Here is a 26,672-nt window from a genome sequence, read left to right as displayed (position 1 = left end):
TCACTCTCACACTCAGGTTCTCATCGGGACCCATTCTGACCCACAAAGGGACCCGGGCACGTGTCTCAGCGAAATCTATCTCCTCTCCTTCCCTCCTGGTCCCAAACACGGGAGCCAAGGCCTCAGATTCGGCGTCTCCCTCCATCGTCTTCTTTCCTGGACCAGGACCAGGCACACAGTAAGTTCCGGCTCCCCGGCTTCACGCCCCAAGCTTCCCCACCCCCTACCGCGGCACTAGCTGCCCTCTCTCTCTCCAGACCCCAGGACTTAGCGCCACCCTAAAGGGACCTGTGGGAGGGAGGGGGGCGCCCGGAGCAAAGGCAGTGTGGGCGAAGGATGTGCGTCACGGGGAGCGTGGGCAGGGGGGAGGGCGGGGGCACGAGGAAACCCGGGGCCAGCGGCTGGCAGCCCAGACTCCAAAATAACCGGACGGGGGTGTGGGGGAGGGGCGCCGCACACATTGAAGGAAAGGCCGTCTAGTCGCGCCCTCCTTAGTAGCAAAGGGTCAGGAGAAGGACCCTGCACCTTCCTACAATCCCTAGTATGTTTGGAAGACAAAAACCTGAGCTATTGAAATCGTTCCTCCTAAAGTACCCATCCCTCTTCGGGAAACCAAGAGATCCCCCTCCTCGTCAGTCTGGAATGAATCTGGAATGTAGAACCCGCCCCGACCCACACCACCCACGCCCTGCTGGGGCAAGCCACTCACAAGTGCTGAGCAGAGGGGAGGAGCCGAGGTTTCAAACTAGAGGGACGTTTCCTCTGACCAGTCGGCCACGCTTCCCACCCCCACCCTCCCTTTCCCCAAAGGCCTACACAACCCCCGCGTGCCCGATACCCCCCCCCAACCCTCCTAGCCGTGGGCGTGTAATGGGAACCAGATGGGTCTAGAAGAAACCGAGGGGGTTGGGCTCCTTGAAGGCGGTCCTCCACGGTGGGCAGTCACGTAGACTACTCTTACTTAGCCTCTTGCTCAGCTTCCACTTCACTGTCCAGAGAGGTTCAATAACTCATGACCTCAGAGAAGGTAGCTGCCTTTTCCTGGCTTTGCTATCTAGTCGTCCAAGCAGTAAGGCATGGCCATCAGAAAATAGGGTGCCACGAAAACATGGTAAACCCATCCGGGCTCTACCTAGCAACCCCGACGTGCCTAACCAACGCTCAAGTAAATAGTAGATTCTAGTATAACTTACGACCAAGGTTTGAGAGCCGCCTCTTCATATTACAACCTTTAGGCCAGAGAACGGTGTTAAGACACCGAAGGGATTCCTGCGCAGCCCTGCGCAAACAGGTTTACCCTAAGGATACATCCTAGGGGAGCCGAGCAGGAGGAACCGCACACCCCGACCCTTCGCTAACTTTTCCCCCATCACTTCTAACATTCAAACTAACGGCACGGCGCGGCCGGAGTGCGGCCAACGGGCGTCCGCGTCGTTGTTTGGACGCGTGTGCACGTACGTGCGCGTGTCTTTGTATACTTGTGCGTGGTTGTGAAACTGCGCTCTCGGCTCACAGGAGTAGGAGTGGTGCAGGGAGTAGGAATGTAGCCGGCGGGGCGCTCACGTGGGTACGTGGGCGCAGAGAGGGCCGGCTGTGCATCCGGCGTGGGCGGCAAGGAGCGACCTGCCCCGCCCGTTGGGTCCCCAAGCTCCCCCTTCCACAGCTCGGCCTCGGTCACCTCGGTCCCCAACTCAGCGCCCGACTCCTGAGTCCCCGCCTCCACCTCCACACCTTCCCCCTCCCCACCCCACCCCCCACCTTCCCCCAAGTCTCCTCCTCTCAATCTCCGCAGCAGCCTCTCCAAGGCTCAGGCCTGGGCTCCCACCCACCGCCTCCGGACCCAGCCCCCGGTTCTGCCCACGCCCTCCTCCCGCCAGCCCGGCAGCCAGCGCAGCGCCGGGCCTCGCTCCCTGTGCGTCCTGCGGGGGAGGAGGCGCGGAGAGGCGGCAAGCGCAGCCGGGGAGGTGGGGGCAGAGGCACAGACAGAGGCGCGGAGGCTCCGAGAGAGAAGACGTGGAGGGAGGGACGGAGCCTGGACAGCGGTGGACCCGGGCCGCGCGCGCCAGGCAAAGAGCAGCGCGCAGCAGGCGCCGGGCACCGAGAGGGGAGTCACTGGTGATCTCTGGCCGTCTATGCACAGAGCTCCCTCTCCCACAGCGGAACAGCCACCTGGCAGAGGGGATAACACACGCCGGACCCCGCAACCCAGATTCAAGTTAGTGGGCAAAAGGAGGTGGCAGGGAGTGGAGATGGGTGGAGTTGGACTCCGGAATGGGGTCTAAAGGGTGGAGGTCGAAAAGAGGACGTGGGGAAGCGGGACGGAGGTGGGAGGTGGAGACTGATGGAAAAGGGGGGTGAGTATTCGAAATAGGGGATCCTGGAAGCAAACAAAGACCTGATGAACCTGGATACGATAGAGTACTGCCTCGTTTTCCACTCCAGGTTTACTCAGTGGGCATAACCAGGCACATGAGCCTTCTGCAAAGAATGTCCCCCCAGCCAAGGGAAGCTCCAGAGCTTGATCTATCAACAGTGTGAGGGGTGGGGGCTCTTAGCTGTCTCAGTGTGTCATTAGCAGGCATCCGGGAGAAGGTGGTTCCTTTGAGTTAAGCATCTGCGGGCCTGAAGGGGGTGTGCTTCAGGCCTCCCTTGCCCGTGAAATGACCATTCACAGGGTGAGGAGGGGTGGCTCCGGCGTGCAGCCCCTTCCTCAAGAGACCTTCAACCTCTCCCGCACTCCCTTGTCGAAGATAAGGGTGGAAAACAAGCGAGAGGAGAGTAGGCGGGAGCCCCCAGGCGGTTTTCGCCCACAGACGCTGCTACTGTGGGAGTGTGTGGGAAGAACGGCCCCAGAGCAGAACAATCAAGGCTTCCCTCCCCCTTTCCCAGAAGAGAGGGGCCTGCTGAATAGTAGGAAGGACCAATCAAAGGAGAGGGGGTAACTGAAGGGAACTGGGCAGCCTGGAAAGTTGGGACAGATTCTAGGAAGGGTGCTTTAATCCTTGGAAGCGAAGAACAGGAGCAAGGGTCTACCAGGTTCCCTAAATGCCAAGGAAGAGGCCACACCCCTCCCTCTCAGCTACCTGGCCAAGGAGTAAAGCTGCCAGCAATAGCTCTTAGTATTCTAAGTTAACTTTAATATGGGATGTTACATTAAGTAATGTTGAGGCTGCTGAGTATTTAGGGGGAAGAGGTAAGGACTGTAGTTGGGAGGGAAGTGGGTCCAGCCATTTCAGGGAAGTTATGAGTCTCAGGGCTCAAGATTGTGCTGCCCAGACCAGAAAGATCAAAGTAAAAGACAAGGTAAGCGTTTTTCCTGATAGCTTAGGTCGGGCAACCGGCCTTCTGTGCTCCTGGGGATCGGAGGGCACTGTCCAGGAAAGAGGGCAGTTGTTAGTGTGGGTTGGTACCCCAGCAGGGTACTCATACTCACTGCCTCTCTCCTGCCCTTCCCCCTCAGGGCAAGTGCCCCAGCCATGGCACTGCCTCGGACGCTGGGTGAGCTACAGCTGTATCGGGTCCTGCAACGCGCCAACCTCCTCTCTTACTACGAGACCTTCATCCAGCAGGGAGGAGATGATGTACAGCAGCTGTGTGAGGCGGGCGAGGAGGAGTTCCTGGAAATCATGGCACTCGTGGGCATGGCCACCAAACCACTCCATGTCCGACGTCTACAGAAGGCTCTGAGAGAATGGGCCACCAACCCAGGGCTCTTCAGCCAACCAGTGCCTGCTGTGCCCGTCTCCAGCATCCCGCTTTTCAAGATCTCTGAGACAGCTGGTACTCGGAAAGGGAGCATGAGCAATGGGCACGGCAGCCCAGGAGAAAAGGCCGGCAGTGCTCGAAGCTTTAGCCCCAAGAGTCCCCTCGAACTTGGAGAGAAGTTGTCGCCACTCCCTGGAGGACCTGGGGCAGGGGATCCCCGGATCTGGCCAGGCCAGAGCACTCCAGAATCTGATGTTGGAGCAGGGGGAGAAGAGGAGGCCGGGTCTCCCCCTTTCTCCCCACCTGCAGGGGGAGGAGTCCCTGAGGGGCCTGGGGCTGGGGGGGTGGCAGCTGGTGGTGCAGGGGGTGGTCCAGACCGCCTGGAACCAGAGATGGTGCGAATGGTGGTGGAGAGTGTGGAGAGGATCTTCCGGAGTTTCCCCAGGGGTGACACTGGAGAGATCGCATCCCTGTTGAAGCTGAATAAGAAGCTGGCGCGGAGCGTGGGGCACATCTTTGAGATGGACGATCACGACGGCCAGAAGGAAGAGGAGATCCGGAAGTACAGCGTCATCTACGGCCGCCTGGACTCCAAAAGGCGGGAGGGCAAACAGCTTAGCTTGCACGAGGTGAGGACCCCGGGTCCTCAGGGCTGCCCTTCACTCCTGGGGCTCAGTTCACTTGCCTCTGAGACTTCTTCCATCGTCCACCCAAGTTCCTTCCACACACCCACAATACCCAACCCTGCTGCTGCTTTATGTTCTTGTCACCCAAAGGGAAGCTGAGATAATAGCAGTGAGCCCCGTGCTGCTCACATCCTAGGTGCAGGAGGCCGGGATAGGGGCAATGTCCCCACCACTGTCTTTAAGTACAGGCAGTTCCTGGGTATTATTTAAAGCAGGCAGTCTTTGGATGGGCCTCCCTTGGTGGTAAAGGGGAAAAAAACAGTAGGAGAGTCAAGGACTCACACTGGCTGTCCTCTTGCCACAGCTGACCATCAACGAGGCTGCTGCCCAGTTCTGCATGAGGGACAACACTCTTTTACTGCGAAGGGTAGAACTCTTCTCACTGTCCCGACAAGTAGCCCGAGAGAGCACCTATCTTTCTTCCTTGAAGGGATCCAGGTGAGACCCCCTCCCCCTCTTCCCCAGGGCCATTTGGTTGGAATCCTGCCAAGGACTTGGCTCTCCCCACTTGTGGCTCAGGCGGCTCTAGGCCTGCTTACCACCCACCTGCATGTCTTCACCTTGCCAACTCAACTTAAACTTGTCTGAAGCTTGCTCTCTGTTCCCAACCCCTCCCCCCCCCACACACACACATGATAATGATTGGACTTCCAGCTCCTGTCCAACCAGCTTCTTCCTGCAGTTTTTAAGTAATGCATGTTTCCTGGCCGGATTGTGCACTCCGTGGGTTGTGGAGTTGTGGGGCCCTTCCTAATTCCACTCTTTTTTTTTCCCCATTTTTTTTTTTGCAGGCTTCACTCTGAAGAATTGGGAGGCCCACCACTGAAGAAACTGAAACAAGAGGTATGGTTTGGGGGGCAGGGAATGGCAGCCTGCCCCAACCACTGTCTTGCTGAGTCCTTATTTTCCAAATTTTGGGCATCCACAGGTTGGAGAACAGAGTCATAATGAAATCCAGCAGCCTCCTCCAGGCCCTGAGTCCTATGCACCCCCATACCGCCCCAGCCTAGAGGAGGACAGCGCCAGTCTGTCTGGGGAGAGCCTGGATGGCCACTTGCAGGGTGAGTGTGCATTAGAGCACCTTTCTCTGCTTTGGGAGGCGGTGGAAGCGGGGCGGGTGGGTTGCAGGAATGAGCCAGGTGTCAACTGCCTGGAACAGGGTTGGGAGGCCTGGCTGGATGGGGACAGAGGAGCCTATGGGAATGACTGTCGGTTGAGGGTGGGTATTGTTGGCGGCAGCCCCTGACCTGACCAGTGCCCATGCCCACAGCTGTGGGGTCGTGCCCAAGGCTGACGCCGCCCCCTGCTGACCTGCCCCTGGCATTGCCAGCGCATGGGCTATGGAGCCGCCACATCTTGCAGCAGACACTGATGGATGAGGGGCTGCGGCTCGCCCGCCTCGTCTCCCATGATCGTGTGGGCCGCCTCAGCCCCTGTGTGCCTGCGAAGCCGCCTCTCGCAGGTGAGGCAGCCAGCAGTGCTGTCCCTAAACACCCCAGCTACTCAGGCCCCCATGTGGGTCCTCATTTTCTAGGACCAGAGGGAGGAAGAGGGATACAGCTGTCAGAACAGTAGGAGGAGCTCCAGCTAGCCAGACCTTGAACAGGGCAAGCTACTACTGGGTTATTTCCAATTGGGAGGGTCTGATTCAGGTGGGGATCTTTGACCAAGGAACAGAGAACAGAATGAGGGGTGAAGGTGAGCAGGGGAGACAGCAGTAAGGGAGGCCTGGCTAGAGCTACCTAATGCGGGGGATGGAATTGCTGGGAGTTGTGGGTATAGGGTTCCCCAGCTTGGAAACCAAGGAGCCCAAACTGGGCACTTTATGTGTGCATAGGAAAGGAGAGGGCCGGGCAGCCGCTGGGCTGAGAGTGACGCCGCAGGCAAAGCCACCAACCCTGGCTTGGTATTTTTAAACTGTGCGTGGGTGGGAAGTGGGGGCGGGGACTGAAGGGGGTGCTTCTCTTGAGGGAGGAGCTGGGAGTCTAGCTTCCTGTGTTTCCCCTGATTTGGCTACCAAAAACTCGGGGAGCACTTATAGGGAGGGCGAGACCTGGGAGGGGACCCGAGGTGAGTGGAGGGGGGTGGCTGGGCCTGGGAAGGGGGAGGGGGAGAGGTCAGAGCCAAGCCGCCCCCGCAGCTCCTGACAGAACCAGAAATTCCAGCAGAGCAGAGGCGGGCGAGACAGGGAAAGAGAGACACACAGAGACAGAGAGCTACACACAACCAAACTAGGAGGGGGAGCTGCATAGGCTTGGGTATGGAACCCCCATACACATGCAGTGGGCAGGAGGCAGTAATTCAATAAATGGAGCTGTCTTCGCATTTTTCTGTGCCTGGCCTCATAACAACGCTTCTGCTCAGCCTCCAACCCAGTGTTCTAACCAACCTACATCTCTTTCCTACAGAGTTCGAGGAGGGGTTGCTGGACCGCTGCCCTGCCCCGGGACCTCATCCTGCTCTGGTGGAGGGCCGCAGGAGCAGCGTTAAAGTGGAGGCAGAAGCCAGCCGGCAGTGAAAGTGGGGGAAGTCTCAGACCCAGGACCCAGACTTCTGGCTCAATTAGACCCCCACACTCTCCACCCTTGCACTCGCCACTACCCTAGAAGGATCCTTCTGCTGCCCTCTGCCTCCCATCCGCCCCATGGGCACCGGACTATGGGGCTTCAAGCAATAACAGGCAGGGGCCTGGCCAGAGGACACAAGGACGGTGCAAGGTGTGCCCTCACCCGGCTCAGGGGCACGGACTTTGCCTCCAGCCTGCTGGGGCTCTCCTTTCTCTCATACCACACACACACACACACACACTCCAGGTGGCCAGCAGTGGTGTGAGCAGCTGAACTACTCCGCTTGGACACGAGAAAGAACTTCCCCAGGAAGGTCTAGCGACTTACAGTGGAACCCTTCACTCTGAGACTGGGGGCTTGGGAAAACTGGGTCTCCCCTCCCCATCCCCATTTTTTGTGCTTCTAGTTTGTTTCTTTAATTTAACAAGTGCTGCAGTTTGCCCACCCGTTCTCATCTCCCCCCTCCCCGCAGTCCTTTCTCTCAGCACTGTGTGGGAGGGTGCCCCGAAGTTCCCTCCACCAGCCCCTTAGAGGCCTGGGTTGGACCCTGGGCCTCCTCAGCCGGCAGGACTGCAGCACCTGTCGAACACTTAGCGTGTCTTTCTTTTCAGATTGTGTACAGTAGATTATTTATTTTGTTATTTTGGAATAAAATTTATTTTATGGCTTAGGATCCATGGCCCCCTTCCCCTCCAGTGAGGGAAAAAGGACTGGGTGAGAGCCGGGGTAGGGGGGCAGAGCTGGCAGTGGACAGAAAAGTACAAGAGACAGCAGTTGAGGGCCCCAATGCCCAGGGAGTTTACACAGAGAGGTCTGCATCCCTACTTCTATCCCAGGATCTAGGAAACACTGGAAGCATCAAGTTACCCAGGCTAGAGCTTTATGCATGTCACAGCCACATAGTTACTCCCCAAATGATACTGGGTTGCTGTCTTATACAATGTCTCAGCCTTTCAGATATGTTAAGGTCACACTGGCAAAAGCAGAAGATACGTGTTCTGTGTGGTCATACAGTGATGTGTGACTCCTATAGGTTAACATGTCTTGGGTAAACATTGGTACAGCTATACACAAGCTTAGCTCTTAGAATGCAGTCTCAAATGTCACTAGGCATCTTTTTTGCAAGAATTTGGAGCTTTGGAGTCCTGTTTTTTTTAAATCTGGGTAGAACTCATACCAGTGACTGTATACCTACTTTTTACTTTTTCTCCCTCCCAGAGTCACCTGAACCCAGCTTCAATGCCCTAGGCCTATATGCCCTCTGTCTTTGGCACAATGTCTCTATGTTTCTGTATGTTGAGTCCCAGGCCCTGGCTCAACACAGTTCTGTTGTGTGTGCGTGTGTGTTGTGATACAGTCGTATCACATTCGAGCATTAACACCCCACTCATCCCTTTGCACCCAGTGCTGGAAAAGGGGGGCCCTGATGTGGCAGGAAGGACAGAGCACAACAGTTCTATACACCACATGCTCTCCCAACCAGTTCTTTTCTCTTGACCAAGGAACAGTTGAGACGGAAGGCACCTGCATGAGCAGGTGTCCAGAGCGGGTCCATAGAGACAGAAGAGGCTTTGTTTCTGGGCTTCTCCAGCTGGGATCACCAGCTGGGGTTGGTCCTTAGGTCCAGGTGGGACAGTGAGATCCCTGATTGCCCATAAGGAGATGGTTGCAGGAGGGGCTGGCTTCCTAAGGACCCTCCTGCCTCCCCTTGGTTCTCCAGGAGAAGTTTGTTGAGGTCCTGTTCAGTGGGAGGCATCAGGGGAGGGTACATGTCTTCACTGACCCTGCAAAGAGGAGGGAGAAGTAGGGGAGCAGGCACAGCACCCATTGTCTCAGACCTCACTCCCGGGTTGCTACTCACCAGGTGCCTTGGGGGAAACCTCCCACAGGCTGAGTTAGGCAGCTGTCCTCTACCATAGTCACATCTGGGCAAAGCATGGGTTCAGGGCTGGACACAGCATGTTCCTGGGACTGGCACTGCAGCAGACCCCTGCCAGGGGTCAGAAGAGGAAATTAGGAGGGGTGGGGTAGGCAAGGGAAGAACAGAGAGGGTGGGGCCAGGAATGGCTTTGTCACTTACTGGGGGTGAGGCTGGTCAAAGGGCATGGTTATTTGGCTCATGTTGGGGGGCATTTGCAGGTGAGGCCTGGAAGCAGGAAGGAAAAGCGGGTGCAGAAAGAAAGAGAGAGAATGAGAATTCAAAAGTCAAGATATGAGTCAGGAAACAAGCTGCCATGCTAAGACCTGACTTAGCATCTCACTGACTGGCTTCCCTCAAGAAGACATTTCTGTGCTCTGAGACCAGATTCCCACCCCCACCCCTACCCCACCCCCACCCCCACCCCCCGTAAAATAGTGTATGAGTTTCCAGTGTGTCCAGTCTGAACGATAGGTATTCTGTTCCCTAGGCCCACCCCACATCAAATCCTAGAAGTTAGATAAGCCCTTGTCTGAGAGCTGATGAAACCACCAAGGTACTCGAGGAAGGAAAAAGTCTGCGTCATTTTTAGGATTAAAAAAGATTAATAAATAAAAAATCACCCCAGCTGCTGGGATGTCGTCAGTGGCAGAGCACGCGCTTGGCACATGTTCAGTCCTTAGCACGAGCTTAGCCCCCAGCACCACAGCAATACAGCAAATATACGGCAAATAAGTTACTGTAAATTTCACAGGTGAGAGAGAATATGCTAGCTTTGTTTGTTGTAAGCACTCAGCTCGGGCCTACACACATTATGAATTCGTGTAACCTTCACCATAATGTCATTATCGTTATTGCCGGAGGCTAGGACCTCAAACCCTGGCCATCTGAGTCTTAGACATCACTCCCACAAGCACATGGAGGATGGGGGTTCAGCCGGGGCTGCTTCCGCAAAGCCCGGCTATTCATGGCTTGTGACAGGACGCTGCCCCACCGCATCTGACTTACTCCTGAAAAGATGGCAGTACACTCATGGACTCTTCTAGGCTCTGAAATGAGTGGATGGACTGTGGAGGATACCTGGGGAAAGAAAGCAAACTCCAGTGCGAGCTCTCCCAGATAACCCCACACCCTGCCTCTGAGAAAGAAAAATTCAATCTGAAAAGGCCAGCTTGCTCGGCCGACCCTGGCTACACTGAAAGCCTGCGCACAGGCCAGTCCCCTCCTGTCTCTCAAGCTCTTTACCCCATATCTGAGCTGAGTTGCATGGAAGCATCAGGGGCCATTCCAAGATCATAAGGTGGCACCATGGCAGGCATCTGGGGCTCTGGAGTAGGAAGGGGCTGGTCCCTACAGGAGAAAAGGAAGCACACGTGACTGACAAAGGTCACTCCTTCCTGCCGACAAGTACGTCCCCCAGTCTCCACCCACTAACCGTTTATTCACCTTTCCACAGTCATCTTGATAGTAGTAGAGACATAACCCCTCCCGTCCTTCCCCATCTGTTCGGCTGTGACAGGAAGGAAAGGTGAACTGTGGAGTATCCCACTGCCACAGAGGTGGAGGGGGGAAGGTTGATGGACAGGTGGAGGAGGGGCTACAAAATGGGAGAAAAGAGAGACAACGGACAGAAAGGGCACAAGCCAGGACAGGGAGACAGTGGGTAACAGGAGGTTTCAGAGCTGCCCGCTCACGCTTATAGTGACTCCGGAAAGCCTCATCCTTGGGTTTCTTGGGGTAGAGGTTTTTTAACTGAGCAAGATCCCGGATCCGGTCCCCCAGTGAGCGAATGGACAGGTCTTTGGCAGAAAATGGCTGGATGTTCTCTATCTGTGAGGAGCCTAGAAGAGGAATGAGACCCTAAGTGTCCTCCCGTCCAAATTTCTTTTTCCCCAGCCCCCATCACAAGATCCATTCTCAACCCACCAGGGCAGGTGAGAGAAGGCCTAGGGAGAAGGCTAGAGTGAAGGAGACCCTCTCGTCTCCATTGCCATAGGAGTTGAAGGTTAGACCACAGGAAGATGGGAAGTAAGATGCTAGGAAGAAGTTCCCGAAGATCAGGTGGACATCAAGGGTAGCTGGGGCATTTCCTTCCCCCAGAACCCCTCCCCCCCAGGAGAGAGCATGGAGTCAGAGGACTGTGGTGACTCACCATCCTGGCCCCGGATGACATGTGCAATGGTGATGCCCCCAATCTCAGAGTCACTAAAGCGGAGGAGGAAGGTCCCATCTGGCTCGTTGAGGAGAAGGCTAGTGACATATTGCTTACTAATAAAGCCAATGATCAGCCTGGTCAGAATGAGGGAGAAGACATGGCTGTTGGGTTCTGGGTGTGAAGAGGGAGCCATAGGCCTTTGGTCCCTGAGGCAGGGACTCACCGATCTGACCAGTAGCTCCGGAGACAGCGTTTGGTGAGGTCCAGGACACCATCAAACCACTGCCAAAACGTGAAGCCTCGACCCAGCAGGATCTCCTGAAGTGGGGAGGAGTACAGAGGTGAGTTGGGGAAGGGCTGAGCTGGAACAAGCATGGGCTTTGAGAGTCTGAGGATCAACGGTTGAAGACCAAAGTGGACCTAAGGCCCATCAACGACAACCGCTTACCCCAACCACCCTAGGCACTCCTTCAGGCTTTCCTGTATATTCATTTTTTTGATCTTTCTGTATATCACATAACAATCAGAGCAATGGAATGGAAGCCGGAAAGGTAAGTGATTTCCTTAGGTCCACACTACTGGCGGGACAGGGTGGAGGTTTAAGCCTGCAGCCTATTGTCGCATCCCCAGTGGGAACCGGTAAAGGTCCATCGAGAGGAAGATGATTGTCCTGATGCCCTGTTCTCCTCAGCGATGCTTTCTCTGGCCACATGAGCTTCTTCTCCCCCACCCTCTGGTTTGTTTGCTTGAAAGAGGAAAAGCCTAAAGTGGGAGCCAAGGGAAGGAGTTGTTTCTTGAAAAGTGACTTTAGCATTCATTCGGTGACTTGCGTGATGATAACATGGTCACAGACACGGGCTCCTTTCCCTGTTCTTGTAACTGACTCAGTCCTGAGCCACCTCACTTTGGAGACAGAGAAAAATACAGTAGCCGATATTAAAAGTTGGAAATATGGGCTGGAGAGATGGCTCAGCGGTTGGTTAAAAGCAACAACTGCTCTTCCAGAGGTCCTGAGTAGAATTCCCAGCAACCACGTGGTGGCTCTCAACCATCTGTAATGAGAGCTGATGCCCTCTTCTGATGTGTCTGAAGACAGCAACAGTGTACTTACATACATAAAATAAATAAATCTGTTTGTTTGTTTGTTTGAGTCAGGGGTTCTCTGTGTAGCCCTGGCTGTCCTGGAACTCACTTTGTAGACCAGGCTGGCCTNGAACTCAGAAATCCACCTGCCTCTGCCTCCCAAGTGCTGGGATTAAAGGCATGTGCCACCACTGCCCAGCAAATAAATAAATCTTAAAAAATAAAAAATAAAATAAAAGTCAGAAATACAGGCTCCTGTGGGACCTGGTGGCTCATTCCTGTGCATTTCTGTAGGAGACTGAGGTGGGAGGATTGTGAGGTCAAGGCTAGCCTGGGCTATCTGGTGAGTCTGAGGACAGTCTGAGCTACACAATGAGCAAAGGCAAAGGAGCTCTTGAGTGACCAGAGGGTGAATAACTGGGGTCAGAAACTGAAAGCAGGGGAATGACCTTGTTGAACTGTGACCAGGACACACAGCGGTGCTGAAAGGCCTCCACACTGAGGCTGTTGTCATTGAAGATCTTCTGGGCGAGGAACAGGAAGTGCTCTGGAAGCAGTCCCCGGTTGGTCCCCACCTCAGCCATAAACTTGAGGTTCAGAGTTTCACACATCTTCTCCCAGGGCACTCGCTCAGCCACCACAAAGGGCACTCGGTCCTGGGTAAATGGAGAGAGAGCGCATGGCCAGTCTTCCTCCTAACAGCCTCCACTCTTCCCAGCTCTCTGAGCTGGCTCACAGACATCAAGATTTCTCAGCTGCTGTCTGTGGTGTCATGGTGTGACAACTGTTAGGTGTGACCAGCATGGGTAGAAGCAGAAAGGGCAAGCCCACAAGAAAGACTTAACATGCCTGCCACCCACCAGGCAGGACAGCCCATTATCTCACCACAGAAGAACCCACCCTGCCCCTGTCTCCACTCCGGGTCTTTCCTTACCATCTCAGAGAAGGCATTGTCCCATAGGATGGTAGCTTTGGCATTGTTGTCTTGGTTACCGTGCACGATGACCACCAAGGGCAGAGACAGGGCCTACAGACAGGGTGAAGAGAGGAGTTTCTTCTTGCTGAAGTCAGAAGTGCCCTCAGATTGCTGAGTGTTACTCCAGTGTACTGGGAAGCCCTTAGTTCGTATGACATAGTTAAAGGTTGGTAGTGCATCACTGGACACTTTGTGAGACGGAGTGAGGGCAGTGGTATAGAGAAACAGTTGCAACTCAGTGCTAGAAAGCCAGACTTTCAGGCTCAAACAAATCCCAATGCCTAGAGGCTGTGTGACCTGGGCAAACTACTGAACCTATTCTATGACCCGAGGTCATCATCAGTAAACTGAGGGTAGCAATAGTACCTATCTTATCGTGTTATCTAGAAACATGTCCTAGTTGGGTTTTTGTTGACATGAGCTAGGGTTATCTGAGAAGTGGGGACCACAGTGGAGAAACTGCCCTCCGTGATGCTGATCCAAAGGCAAGCCTGTGGAGCATATTCTTAATTGGTGATTGATGTGGGAGGGCCTTGATCATTGTGGGTGGGACCACCCCTGGGCAGGTGGTCCTGCTGTATGTGTAAGCAGGCTGAGCACACTAGGAGGAACAAGCCAATAAGCAGCACTCTCCATGGCCCCAGCTTCCATTCCTGCCTCTAGGTTCCTGCCTGACTTCCCGCAGTGATGGACGTTACCTGAACAGTAAGATGTAACAGATCTTTTTCTTTCCAAATTGCTTTTGCTTTTGCCCATGGTCTTTATCATAGTAACCCTAAGCCAAAAACTACCACACCGTGTGTGATTGCATATCATTGGAAACAGTGCCCTGATCTGTAAAAAGATCTTGATGTATGAGCACAGTGTGTGTATGTGCACAAGTGTGTATATGTGCACAAGTATGTGTATATCATTGATAATAGTGCCCTGATCTCCTGATGTATATAAAGTGCTTGATAAGTGTTAGAGAGTGAGGTTTGGTGGTATAAGACTATACTCCCTAGCATTTGGGAGGCTGAGGCAAGATATTGCATGTAATGCCAGCCTGGGCTACAGAAGAAGGCTATTAAAAAAAAAAAAAAGAGGGGAAGGAAGGGCAGAGGAGGAGAGGAGAGGAACAAAATGAAAAAGAGTTTGAGGGTCAGTAAGAGGGCTTAGTGGGGGAAATGTGTGCAGCACAAGCCTAGTGACCCAAATTAAACCTCCAGAACCCAGATAAAAGTGGAAAGGTTGCCCTCTGACCTCCACACATACACGGTGACTTGTGCATGCACCGCCCCACCCCCTCGCAGTAATGATGATATTTCGAGGAAAAGAGTCTAGAGCCTGTCGAGACTACATCACGAGACCCTGCCTTGCCTCGAGAAAGTAAACAAAACAAAGTAAACAAAACAACAACCACCACCACCACCACCACAACTGCAAGCTTGGTTGCTACACACATAACTCCCTGGATGTGTCCTTCCGGTGCTTGCTCCTCCCACCTCTGTCGGTTATCCCAGAAACTCGGATACTAAGTGGGCTATGAGGCAGTCAGGAGGGGGATCCAGGGCTCTAGTGGGGCGAGGAAGAGTGGGTCCCCGGCTGCAGCAGGGCTGGTGGGGTCTGTGCTCACCTGAAGCTGGATGAGAAGTTTGTTGGGGCCCAATGTGAAACTTGTGGAGAAGAGCACAGCACACTTCTCCTCGGTGACAGACTCTGTGCCCTTCCGCTCACAGCGCTTTATTTTCTTCAGGAGCTGCGCGGGGGGGGAATGCAGGGGAGCAAGAGAGAGCAAGGGATGTTGATAGCTTACTCTCTGGGTCCCCAACAGCCTCTCCGAGAAGAAGGGTCAGCCACACAGTCTGAGGACACCCGCAACCAAAGCCTCTCACCAGGTTCTTGAACAGGGCGGAGCAGCAGTTGCTGGGAATGCTGTTCTCCAGGGGCACCGTGTTGTTCATGATCTCTCCCGTGCTCTCCCTGCCAGGGGAGTTGGAGTGTGAGCGGCCTCATCCGAGGTGAGCAGCGTGGGCCGCTGGGGAATGGTGCTGACCACTGCTATCGCTGGCCCCCGCTCTCTATGACTCTACTCATGTCCCCCCTCCTCTCTGCGTGTATTTATATATACTGCTAGCATTGAGCCCAGTCCCTGGCATGCTAAGAACCTGTCTTCCCACTGCACTGAACCACCTGTTTGGTTTTTAACTTTCATCATCCGTTGTTGTGCCTGTGTGTGATGGGGTGCGCTCATATAGAGGTCAAAGAACAACTTTTAGGAGTCAGTTCTCTCCTTCCACCTTTACATAGGTTCTAGAAATTAAATCCATGTCATCGAGCTCACGCAGCAAGCCCCATCTTGTTGGCATCCCTTTCTAGGGTTTTTAAGAGAGAAGTCTCCATCTTGGCCAAATCCTGATGATTTCCCTTGAACAGATCTAGTCTCTTCCTCTGCTTTAACTAATCAGAGTCCAGTGTCTCCACGCTCCAGAGGTCTCTTTCCCCAGGTTCCACTCTTTATGAAGCCAACCTCTCAACTCCTATCACCTCATCAGACCCTTCTCCAACCCAGAGCCAGTCTCTACTTACACTCCGGTCCCGGGCCCCTGGGCCAGGCTTAGTTCTCTGGCCTGTTTCTCTGTCACCATGTCAGCTCTGACCATTGGAGGCTTGGCTGAGGTCCCTAGAAACTGCAGACCCAGCAGGAATCGAACCCCAGCCTGGAACTTAGTCTGTGTCTTCAGAACCTGGGGGGGCTGCTTCTCCACCAGGAAAGAGCTGGAGTCGTGAGAGGGAGACAGCAGTGTTAGATCCTGGGTCCCATCTTTACAAACCCCTTCACTCCCTGGGGTCTACTTACAGCCAAGTAGGGGCTCATGGTATATACCTGGTCACAAGGGTTCGCAGGACTTCATCCAGACGGCTTATCAGCGATGCCCGTGTCTTGGGTTCCAGTTCCCCACTGGCTGCCCCAATCTCCTGCTGCAGCTGGGAATAAATTTCCACCAGGCTTTCACACCTGGGGCCAGGATGGTTGTCAGGGAGCACAGATTTCCGGTTGTTTTCTTCAGCCCAAACCCAGGGAGAGCACTGGGCTATTGTGTGAGAAGGCATGGGATAGCTGTGGGTGTGTATGCAAGGCACCTGGGGTGGAAGGGGTTCTAGGACCTGTCTTGGCTCTGGATGAGGAGCTCACTGACAGGGTCCAGACTCCCTGTGGAGAGTCCAGTGGTCTCTTCTCACAGTTCTACTACCAGAGGCACTGTGTGCTTTAGGGAAAACTGGAAAGTGTTATCGCCCAACAACAGTGAGGTCTGGTGACCCACATGTATAGTTCCAGTACACGGGAGGCTGAGACAGGAGGCGTGCAGTGAGTTCAAGGCCAGCCTGGACATCTTACACTGTAAGGCTATGTCTTAAGAACAAACAGGACAGCCTCCCCATTCCTCTGGGCATGGACTTGAAGAGAGAAATGATGGATGACTCTCTCAGCTGAGATACCAGTGAAGGATCTGTGAACACCGTGCACAGCCTCGCAGCCACTGGCTCCTGTAAGTCCTGGCCCTGTCCTCAGCTCTCTCTCTCTCTCTCTCTCTCTCTCTCTCTCTCTCTCTCTCTCTCTCTCTCTCCTTCCCCCCCCCCCACAGTGCGCCATCTTGCAGAGACAGTGGGTACCCATACTCTTTATGCTCCCTGTCTGCCAGCCCTGTCCTCACCTCTCCTGGAGCCCTGCTAGGCTCTCCTCAAAGGGTGTGCCATTCCCTGCCAGCTGTTGCTGCCGCTTCCAAATCTGAATCCTTTTCAGCACCAGGGCCTGGGTGGCCTCCAGGTCCCCCACAGTCCCCTGCAGCATCGTGGCCAAGTCCTAAGAGCAGAAAAGAGCCTGAGCCGGAGCCACTGTTGTTTTCTCCTGGGACACCTGATAGGAGGACTTTTTCCCATTTCCCTGGTGTCCCCTCACACAGCTCAGTCAACTCCATCCTTCAGGTTTACCAGCAACTGAGCCCATTACTCACCTCACTTGGACCAGGACCATTGACAGGAGGGTCTATCAAGTTCTGCAGAGACACTGAGGGCAGGGGCAGAAGTCAGGGGTGTAAAGAGCCTCACTCAAGGCAGAGATCCAAGAAAAGATCACTTCTAAACCCTCCCCCAAACCCTCTGGCGTCGAGGCCCTGAACCCCACCTTGTCCAGTCTTGGCCCCTTGCTGCAGAGATTCTCGGAGAAGTCGGATCTCCCTTACTCGGTGCTGAAGCCTTCCAAGGGCTGTAGTAAACTTGAGTTCTTCCTGCTTCCGATGGAAGGGCCCTGGCAGGTGGCGGAACTGCACAGGATGGGGCAGCAGGGGAGGGGGTACAGATACCAAGAGGTGAGCTGTTCTAACCGGTCCTCTATGTTTACCTCTACCCCGCCACAGAAGTTGACACCATTTGTTTTTCTTGTTCCGTTGGCAGTTTTTCCAAACCTCTCAGAACTTCCTCGAGATAAGACTTTTCTCCTGGCAGAACTAACTTCTGTCTGAAGCCTCCCCAAACGTGGTTTGGGGTTTACTCTAACCCCATGAACTTCCTTTGGTTATCCTGGGTCCTGAGTTTAAATTTTTCCTAGGTTTTCATGGCTTGGACTAGGATCTGTGGGCCCAGGAGTCAAGGGGTGGAAAAGGAAATAGTTGCACTCACATCACCCCTAGCGACCTAATAGAGACATTTTTGCTTCCTGTTCCTGCAGCCTTAAGTTCTGCTGGCCTAGGAGTTTTGGTTCCAGAGGAGGGAGCGCTCTTGCCAGGAGACACACAAACACTCCATTGCTCAGACATCCCCTTGGCCACTTTGGGTTTCTGATGCCCTGAAGCCCACAGACTAAGAAAGGATAAGAGTGTTAGGAAGGGCGACTGATCCAGATTACCATGGGGACATTGGATTGCTTCTCTACAAGGGGGGTAAGAGAGATTTTGCCTGGAGTGCAGGCAATCCTTTAGGTCATAGATTTCCAATCTGTGGGTTGTAACCATCAGAAAACTTATTTCTGATGGTCTTAGGAACCACAACTAAAATTTTATTTTCACTGCTACTTCATAACTGTCATTTTGTTATTGAGCCAGTGTCTCATTTCCTAAGACCATCAGAAATAGGTGTTTTCCAGCCGGACGTGGTGGTGCATGCCTTTTAAGCCCAGCACTCGGGAGGCAGAGGCAGGCAGATTTCTGAGTTCGAGGCCAGCCTGGTCTACAAAGTGAGTTCCAGGACAGAGAAACCTTGTCTGAAAAAACAAACAAACAAAACAAAAAAAAAAAAAGAAAGAAAGAAAGAAAGAAAGAAAGAAAGAAAGAAAGAAAGAAAGAAAGAAAGAAAGAAAGAAAAGAAAAGAAAGGGCTGGAGAGATGGCTCAGCGGTTAAGAGCACTGACTGCTCTTCCAGAGGTCCTGAGTTCAAATCCCAGCAACCACATGGTGGCTCACAACCATCCATAATGAGATCTGATGCCCTCTTCTGGGATGTCTGAAGACAGCTACAGTGTACTTACATATGATAAATAAAATAAAATTAAATTTAAAAAAAGAAAAGAAAAAAGAAAGAAAAGAAATAGGTGTTTTCCAAAGGTCATGACCCACAGGTTGAGAGCTGCTGTTTTATGGCATCTCTTGGTCTCTTGGTGCTACCATTTCCTGTAATTAAAGCCAGTGGGAAATTATAACCACCTAATCCAGGCAGAAAACCAATGGGCACAGATCCTTCAGAAATGAAGATATGAGTCAGTCCTCCAGGAAGAAAATGTCAAGACCTGCTGAGGTGATTGCTAAAAGTGGAAGACAGAATAGGTAGTAGAGGAAGGTTGTAAATACCAGCTAAGGGGGCTGGAGGGGATGGCTCAGTGGTTGAGAGCACTGGCAGCTCTTCCAAAGGACGCAGGTTCAATTCCCAACACCCACATGGCAGATCACAACTTTTTGTAACTCCAGTTTCAGGAGATCCAACACTCTCACACAGACATACATGCAGGCAAAACACCAAATGCACAAAAAACAAATTACTTAAAAAAACCAAAGCCAGCTAAGGCCGGGTGATGAGATACAGAAACAAGAATTATAACTGACATGAGTCTTTCTGTCATATTTTTTTAAAAATGTGTTTGTACAGGTATTTGTGTTTTCTTCCCTCAATTTCTTTATCTTGTATTGTAACATCAATTAAGAGAATATCAGTGGATGTAATATTTAAGTTTAAGATACTAAAAGAATGTTCCTTAAGGCACATCGTCACTGTCTATTTTAAGAATATAATGTGTTTGAGATTATACATTGGATAGTTATGTTAGGCATAATTATGACCTGTTATTGTTTTCATTTGGAAATTAAGCATGATCTAAGGAGGTGATTGTGTGTCAAGGTGACAGGGTGTGGACTGCTATGGCTGTTCTTAGATGTCAGCTTGACTGTATCTGGAACCAATTAAACCCAAATGACTGCACACCTGTAAAGGAGTGGGAAGACCCACACCTGTTCCAGATCATTGAGGTGGAAAGATACATCTTTTCATTTATTTGGTTTTGTTGATGGACACAATGTTTCTCTATGAAACCCTGGCTGTCCTGGAATTTAGAGACCCACCAGCCTCTGCCTCCCAAATGCTGGGATTAGGAATGACACACTTTTTTTTTTTTTTTTAAGATTTATTTATTTATTATATGGAAGTACACTCTAGCTGTCTTCAGACACTCCAGAAGAGGGCGCCAGATCTTGTTACGGATGGTTGTGAGCCACCATGTGGTTGCTGGGATTTGAACTCTGGACCTTCGGAAGAGCAGTCGGGTGCTCTTACCCACTGAGCCATCTCACCAGCCCGGAATGACACACTTTTAATCCAGGTCTTTTGAAGTGGAAAGGCCCATCTTTAATTTGAGCCATACCTTCTGCTTGTAGCCATAGGATGCAGAAGGAGGAAGCTTGCCCTCTCTGCCTGCTTGCTCTCACTATCAATGCCAGTCCATTCCTTCACTGGCATTAGAGCCTACTTCTTCAGGATTCTAGTGTATACTGAAGACCAGCTGAGATATCCAGCCTCATATACTGAACAACTACTGGATTCTTGGTCCTTTTGTTTGGTAGACCACTATTGTTGCATTAGGTGGGCCACAACCTATACAGCATTCTAATAAATCTTGTGTGTATGTGTGTGTCCATTCTGTAAGTTCTATTCCTCCAGAGAACCGTGACTAATACACACAGGAAGTCGGGTAGCACATTACCTCTTCTATAACAGCTTTTTTCTCCCCTTGAAGTATTTGTCTGATGGTGGCCACCAGCTTCAGGGGGTCCCTCTGATAGATGCTCTATAGAATTAATAGTAATGAGCTGTTAGCCTCCCTTACCCATGCCCCCTCCCTCCCTCCCTCCAATTCCTTGCCCCCATTCATGTGCAAACTGTCAAGAGAGCATAACCATAGACTCTCAAGTTTAATACATTTACTTGCTTTAAAAACCGATCTGCATGCCAGCTAGCACCTAACCACAGGAATAGCAAGTGCTTTCAACATCTACCATGTGTCCAGTTTGCTCATTCCAGCTCTGTCATGACCCAACCCAACCTTTTCCCTTCCAGTCTTGCCCTACCTCCAAGGTGCTGATGTGCGGCAAGATGCTGTTTCCCTTCCCCTGCTCTCCAGCAGAGGCCTTAAGACGCTGGACGGTGGCAGAAAGTAGGGCACTAGCCATGTTATAACAGAAAGCATCTGAACCGACCAGGAACTCCCTGTGAGGAAAGCAGGATTAGGATGCCTCAGGCCAGGACTTCTTTAAAGATCTATTTATTTATTTTATGTATGGGGAGTACACTGTAGCTGTACAGATGGTTGTGAGCCTTCAATGTGGTTGTTGGGAATTGAATTTTTAGAACCTCTGCTCACTCCGGTCAACTTCACTCAGTCACTGACTGCTCCGGCCTAAGGATTTATTTATTATTATACATAAGTACAATGTAGCTGACAGATCTCATTACGGGTAGTTGTGAGCCACCATGTGGTTGCTGGGATTTGAACTCAGGACCTTCGGAAGAGCAGTCAGTGCTCTTACTCACTGAGCCATCTCGCCAGCCCCCAGGACTTCTTTAATGCTTCTGAGACTCAATTATAGCAAGGAAGCCAGGTCTCTTTTCTCTCTCGTCTACCTAGGTAGGTTCTCTGTAGTCGCCAGCCATGACCCCTGCTCCCCACTCTGCTGGCTTGTAAGAAAAGTTCTATTCCAGCCCTGACTCCCCTTCTTAGTTTAGCCTTCTAAGAGCTACAATGTCTACATGTACGGCCCACCAAGTCTAGGCCATTTGACACACACTAACAAGTCCTCAATTCTGAATTCTACTAGCAACAAGGGCTCTCAAAAGAGGGAGAAGACACAGAACAAGACTCACCAGGGCTGGCTCTCCAGCCAGTCAGCCAGGAGATGCCGCAGGCGTTGTGGAAAGTCAACATAGAGCCGTTGCAGTTTTTCTGGGGACATCTTGGAAATTAGACCCCACAGAGACATGATCTGGGATATACAGGGTGCCTGGGGAAGAAGAACAAGGCCTTTCAGTGAGGCTCCCAAGAAAGCAGCCTGGCTGCTAGGACAGCCACAGCTCCTCCATACAGATGGCCTTTCTGAGAACCTCCTTCAGTCTTGCTGGGCTTAGAATGCTGGATCTTTCCAGAGCTTCTGGTTCTTTCTAGTTTCTCATGGCTCAAGCTAAAGTCCCAGAGAGTTGAGTTAGGAAGTGGAGCATCACAATATTCTCCTTCCGCCATTTGATCATACCCACTTCCAAGACACCTGAAGCCACAGGCTCCCTTGGCAGCAGTGTCCAAAACAAGGCAAAACCTTCAGCGGCAGACACGGGCAAGCTGAAGAGCTACAGCCAGGTCAGTGAGGGGACAAGAGGACACAAGACGGAATGGGAGGAGCAAGGTCCATGGAGACAGGTGGTTTCCACTGTAGCTCGGGACCTGGTCTGGTTCTGGGGGGTATAAAGACTCTACTCTACGAAGTTTGATCTTCTTATCATGAAAAAAGAAGGCTGAATGAATAGGGCACCTTCTAAATTTTTTGTCTTAAGATTCTCTGGCTATGTTGCCCAGGCTGCCTTTGAACTCCTGAACTCAAGGAGTCCTTTCTTCTCAGCCCCTCAAGTGAGATTCCAGTGCATGTCACCATACCTTTTCTCTTTTTAAACACTTGAAAGCAGGAAACAATTTTAATTTTTTAGAGGTGCTGTGAACAAACTCAGGGGCTTGGATGTGGTAGGCAGGTGCTCTGAGTACATTAGAGGAGCTCCCTATGTAGCTTAGGCTGGCCTTGAACTCAGAGAAATCTGCCTACCCCTGCCCCTGCCCCTGCCCCTGCCCCTGCCCCTGCCAGCTGGGATTAAAGACATGCACCACAATGACTGGTCAGCCTCGGACTCTTGATCCTCTTATCTCCACTTCCCAAGGGCTGGGACTACTGACGCGCACCACCACACCTGACTCCAACTTCAGATTTTAATCTATGTGACACCAGTGTCTGAAAAGAGCACGCAGAACATCATTCTGACCCAAGACCATGGATAGGGCCTGAGACAGCTTGCAGCATCTACCCCTGTGTCTACTATATTTTCTCCCATATACATCTATGAAAAGCTTAATACGTAAACTGGGCACACAAAGAGATCAACAACAACAACAATAACAAATAAATTATGCATCATACTGTAACAAGAGTTACAATGAGGAAGTTTGAACGACACCTCAGTGGTAGAGTGCCTGCCTAGTATTTGTGAAACTGTAAGTTCAGTGCCCAGCACTGCAAAAGTCACCAAGCTAGGTGGTGAAGATGGTGGTAGAATAACAATGTCTACAAGTCGTTATGCACTATTCCATAACAGGTATACCATACTCAATACCTTAGCTCACTGCAACAACTGTGTGTGTGCGTGCATGCGTACAATCACGAGAGTGTGTATATGTGTGTGCATGTGTGTCTGTGCCCGTGTGCACGCGCATGTGTGTATGTATGTGTGTCTGTGCCTGTGCTCGTGTGTAGGTGTGTATGCATGTGTGTATACACGTGTGTATGCGTGCATGTGTGCGCGTGTGCAAGTGTCTCCCAGGGCCTCACACATGCTACATAGTGCTCTTTCCTGAGCTACATTCCTGCCCCCTCACAATATTATTTTTAGCTTTTTATTATCTTAATGGTTTTGCCTATGTATATATGTGCCTCTAGAAATGGAGTTAGAAACAGTTGTGAGTTGCCGTGTGTGTGTGTGTGTGTGTGTGTGTGTGTGTTGGGGTGTTGGGAGGATCAAACCCAGGTCCTTCAGGAGAACAGCCAATGCTCTTAGCCACTGAGCCATCTTTCCAGGCCTATTTTAAAGTATACAATTATCCCTTTTCCTAGATGAAGAAATTAAGGCTCAGGAAGGTTAACTCGTCCAAGGCCACTGGGCGAGGAGTTAGTAATCTGGCTCTTACTCATCATTGGGATTAATCACTATACTCTGCTGTTAGAATTCCCTCCAGCTCAGAGATCCCATCACCTTACAGATAGGACAGGAAGAGCTGGGAAGGGGGAAAGGGAGGGAAGAGCAGAGAAGCAATGAGGATTGATCAGTCTGGAAGTGGGGGACAAGGAGATAAAAGGCAGGGGAAGAGGAGGGAGAGGGAGCGGAGTGCTGGCTCCTGATTCTCTCAGGGGCCTCAGAGTGGGCTGGGTTGAGGGGGATGGCTCAGTGGTTGATGGGAGGGATGGCTCTCAGTTTACATTTCTCATAATGACCTCTCAGAGAGGAGGAGGAGGAAGATGGGATGGAAACTCCCTGGGTCTCTCCAATTCCTCCTGCCTTTTGAGCCTCTTAACTCCCACAGGACTCCCATATAGAAGAGAAGGAGGCCGCTTCACAGGACATTGCCTACCCCTAACCATCTTCCCCGTTGCTCTCCCACTCCCTGAGTTCTCACGCCCAAAGGCAGAGTCTTCAACTCTTGCTTAGGGTCCTCCAACCAGACTTTGCTCTAAAACTGTCTACCCCGTTGGGTGGGGCACCCCGAAGAGTCACATTTGGCTTATTTTCAAATTTAAGAGAGGATTCTGTTCCCTCTTCCTCCCAGTCTCCGGAATGTTCAGATTCCAGACCTTTGGCCTTATCCTTACCCTACTGGGGACCGGGACCGCCAAGCCAGGAGCAGCTCCAATTTCCTCTAAATCTCCCTGTAGAATGACTCAAGTCTCATCCTCCCCCCACCCCCAGACGCCATTAAGCCATATTTCTCTCCTGAGCTGCCGGTAACGTTGCAGGGTCTATAGGTCGGGCTAGGACAAGGACCGACCTTACTTGAGATCAGTCCCGTAGGGTGGGAAGGCGGAGCTACACTTCAAGAGGCGGGGCGAGCTTTCCCTTCCAGACTCTCCCTCCCCGCCGTAGGGGAAGCCCTAGAAGCTTCTTCCTAAGCTTGGTGGCCTAAATCTATCCCCTCCACTCCCGCATTCCGAGTCCGCTGACCGTGTGACCTCAATATCAAAAGTCAAGGGCTTCCCTAAGTTGTCCAAAGTGTGTGTATATATGACGGTGGCGGCGCTGGTGGGGGTGGGAAAGGGTGGGAGGAGGTGGAGCCAGGTCAGCATGAGGAGGGTTAACCCCCAGCCGGCAGCCCTCCACGGGGAAATCTCAGGGTTTACTGCGGCCAAAAAAGTGAGGGGGAAAGTCCCCCTCCTCTGGGGCACCATGAGATCTACATCTGGGTCTCTCTCACCCTCCAGCCACACCCTGAGTAGGAACCTTTAGCGGGCAGCAGCTAGGGGTTGGACAGGCTCGGGGACCCTGGAGCATCAACTTCTAGGGAAAGGCAGCCATGTCCCCCAACCCAGAGAACCTTTCTTCTCCTCTGCCCAGCGACTGTCCCAAGACCCAGGAGGCACAGGGCTGAGGATTGGGGAAAGTGACGCGACACGTTGGGGACCGGAATGTGGAGGCCTGTACCCACCCGAGTCCTTCGAAAGTTGGAAACTGCCAAAACCCAGGGCCGTCAGCTAACCCCAGAAGAAACAATTTCCAGGGGACCAACTGCCCCGCCCAGGGGGGAGGATCCGAGAGGCCCCGAAAATCCATCCCTCACGGTTCGTCAAAGCCCCCCCATAACCTTCCCTACTCGCAGACGTCCCCTCACCTCGGCAGCCCCGCTGCTATCTTCTCCCTCTCTCAGAGGGCACTACCAAGCCCCATGGGTCTGTAGGTCTGTCCAGCGGGTTCTGGGCTGGCCCTAAAAACTCAATGTGTACAGACACACACACATATGCACACACGCACGCGCGCACACGCTCGCGCGCGCGCACACACACACACAAACACACACACACAGGCACGCACGCACTCGTCTCCGGGCCTTCTTCACTGTAAACCCTGGCTGCCCCGGCCTGCTGTTTCCGGCTTCTCTGTCTGCCCAGGTCCCTCCCTGGCGCTCTGACGACACAGAGAAGAGAAAGTGGGCTGGAGGAGGAAGAGGAAGAAAGTGGGGTGAACATGTATGTACCCGGTGGGGAAGCACGTCGTGGGGAGGGCAAAGCTGGAGCTCCATTGAACCACACTGGAGGGAGGCTGACCTTTACTCTAATCCCCTTAGCACTGATCCATTCCCCACCCCTCGGAAAAGTCACCTAATATCTGGCAGAGGCATGCCACCCCGAACTGCCTAGCTACCACACAAACTTTCTCCGGGCCAGAGGTTGGGACCTCAGGGAACTGTGCTATGGGGCATCTGGGTTGTATGCGTCCTCCAGTGGAGGACCCTGAAAAACATCTGGGAGCCCAAGGCCCCTGCACAAGTAGGCTCACCTCCTTCCAAGGCGGGAACGCCTTAGAAGTCCCGTGATACTGTAGGGAGGAAGTGGGGGAGGGGAACCCTTAGCTCAGAATTCTGGAAGTCTCCGGGAGTCCCTTGGAGGAAAAGGAACCCATTCGGGGATACCACGTCCCAAACCCTAGTGATAGCCACTGAGGGCTGCCAGAATATTCATAGGGTGCCAAGTTTGAATGTGAATATGCTGTGCAACCTTGGCAAAGTTCCTATCTGTTTCTGAGGTAAACACTGAGACACACCCCAAAACAAATATGTGCAATTTCCCTAGCCACACGAAAACACACACACACACACACGCACACGCACACACACACACACACGCACGCACGCACGGGTGCCTGAGCTTTACACATGTAGCAGCAGGCTCTCACACATGACAGCCCTCAGAACCTCTTAGAGTCACACACACACACACATGCCCCTTGTTCAGCCTCTGAATCACCATCATAACCAGAGGACTGTCCTGAAGTTTTTGCTGAGGAGGATAACAAAAGGCCAAACCTGAAAGTCGAGTGTATGGAGGGATAGTCTGAGGGTGGCTGTATCAAGTTGGAATTTTGGCTTTCCTGTTGCCTTTCAGGGCTGGGCTGAAAGAGCAAAAGCCAGGCTTCTGGCGCCCCCTGGTGCCTGAGCTGATTCTTCCCCTGCACATTGGCGGGCACTGTACAAAGTGCAAGCTTAGATCCACCCAGGTGCCAGAGCAAACTGTACATGTACATATAATATAATCATGGACTCTGA

The 26,672-nt window shown here is 52.5% G+C and overlaps 2 protein-coding genes across 3 annotated transcripts; one reads left to right on the top strand and one right to left on the bottom strand.

Moving 5' to 3' along the window:
* The first annotated feature begins 15 nt into the window (after nucleotides 1-15).
* Nucleotides 16-7,631, top strand: Nab2 (NGFI-A binding protein 2). Its single transcript, XM_021175149.2, has 8 exons — nucleotides 16-178; nucleotides 1,793-2,215; nucleotides 3,461-4,334; nucleotides 4,696-4,829; nucleotides 5,183-5,234; nucleotides 5,320-5,452; nucleotides 5,662-5,853; nucleotides 6,800-7,631. Exons 2-8 carry the CDS (start codon nucleotides 2,133-2,135, stop codon nucleotides 6,907-6,909), a joined length of 1,578 nt encoding a protein of 525 aa, XP_021030808.1. The 5' UTR covers nucleotides 16-178; nucleotides 1,793-2,132; the 3' UTR covers nucleotides 6,910-7,631.
* Nucleotides 7,600-26,514, bottom strand: Stat6 (signal transducer and activator of transcription 6). 2 transcript variants are annotated; one of them, XM_021175148.2, is made up of 22 exons: nucleotides 26,433-26,514; nucleotides 21,473-21,609; nucleotides 20,680-20,818; nucleotides 20,316-20,399; nucleotides 17,256-17,394; nucleotides 17,086-17,138; nucleotides 16,786-16,934; nucleotides 15,957-16,088; nucleotides 15,659-15,847; nucleotides 14,965-15,052; nucleotides 14,706-14,828; nucleotides 13,049-13,141; nucleotides 12,564-12,770; nucleotides 11,255-11,349; nucleotides 11,029-11,165; nucleotides 10,571-10,717; nucleotides 10,323-10,386; nucleotides 10,122-10,226; nucleotides 9,885-9,956; nucleotides 9,039-9,104; nucleotides 8,820-8,948; nucleotides 7,600-8,742 (listed from the first exon to the last, which is right to left on the bottom strand). In XM_021175148.2, the coding sequence occupies exons 2-22, from the start codon at nucleotides 21,586-21,588 to the stop codon at nucleotides 8,556-8,558; spliced, it is 2,514 nt and encodes an 837-aa protein (XP_021030807.1). In that variant the 5' UTR covers nucleotides 21,589-21,609; nucleotides 26,433-26,514; the 3' UTR covers nucleotides 7,600-8,555. The 2 variants fall into 2 exon arrangements, with proteins under 2 accessions (XP_021030807.1, XP_021030806.1); XM_021175147.2 differs by lacking the exon at nucleotides 26,433-26,514 and adding an exon at nucleotides 25,242-25,566.
* Nucleotides 26,515-26,672: the final 158 nt, after the last annotated feature.

Source organism: Mus caroli, chromosome 10, assembly GCF_900094665.2.
Source record: "Mus caroli chromosome 10, CAROLI_EIJ_v1.1, whole genome shotgun sequence".
NCBI classification, from domain to species: domain Eukaryota; kingdom Metazoa; phylum Chordata; class Mammalia; order Rodentia; family Muridae; genus Mus; species Mus caroli.
This window is presented reverse-complemented; position numbering and strand designations above follow the sequence as displayed.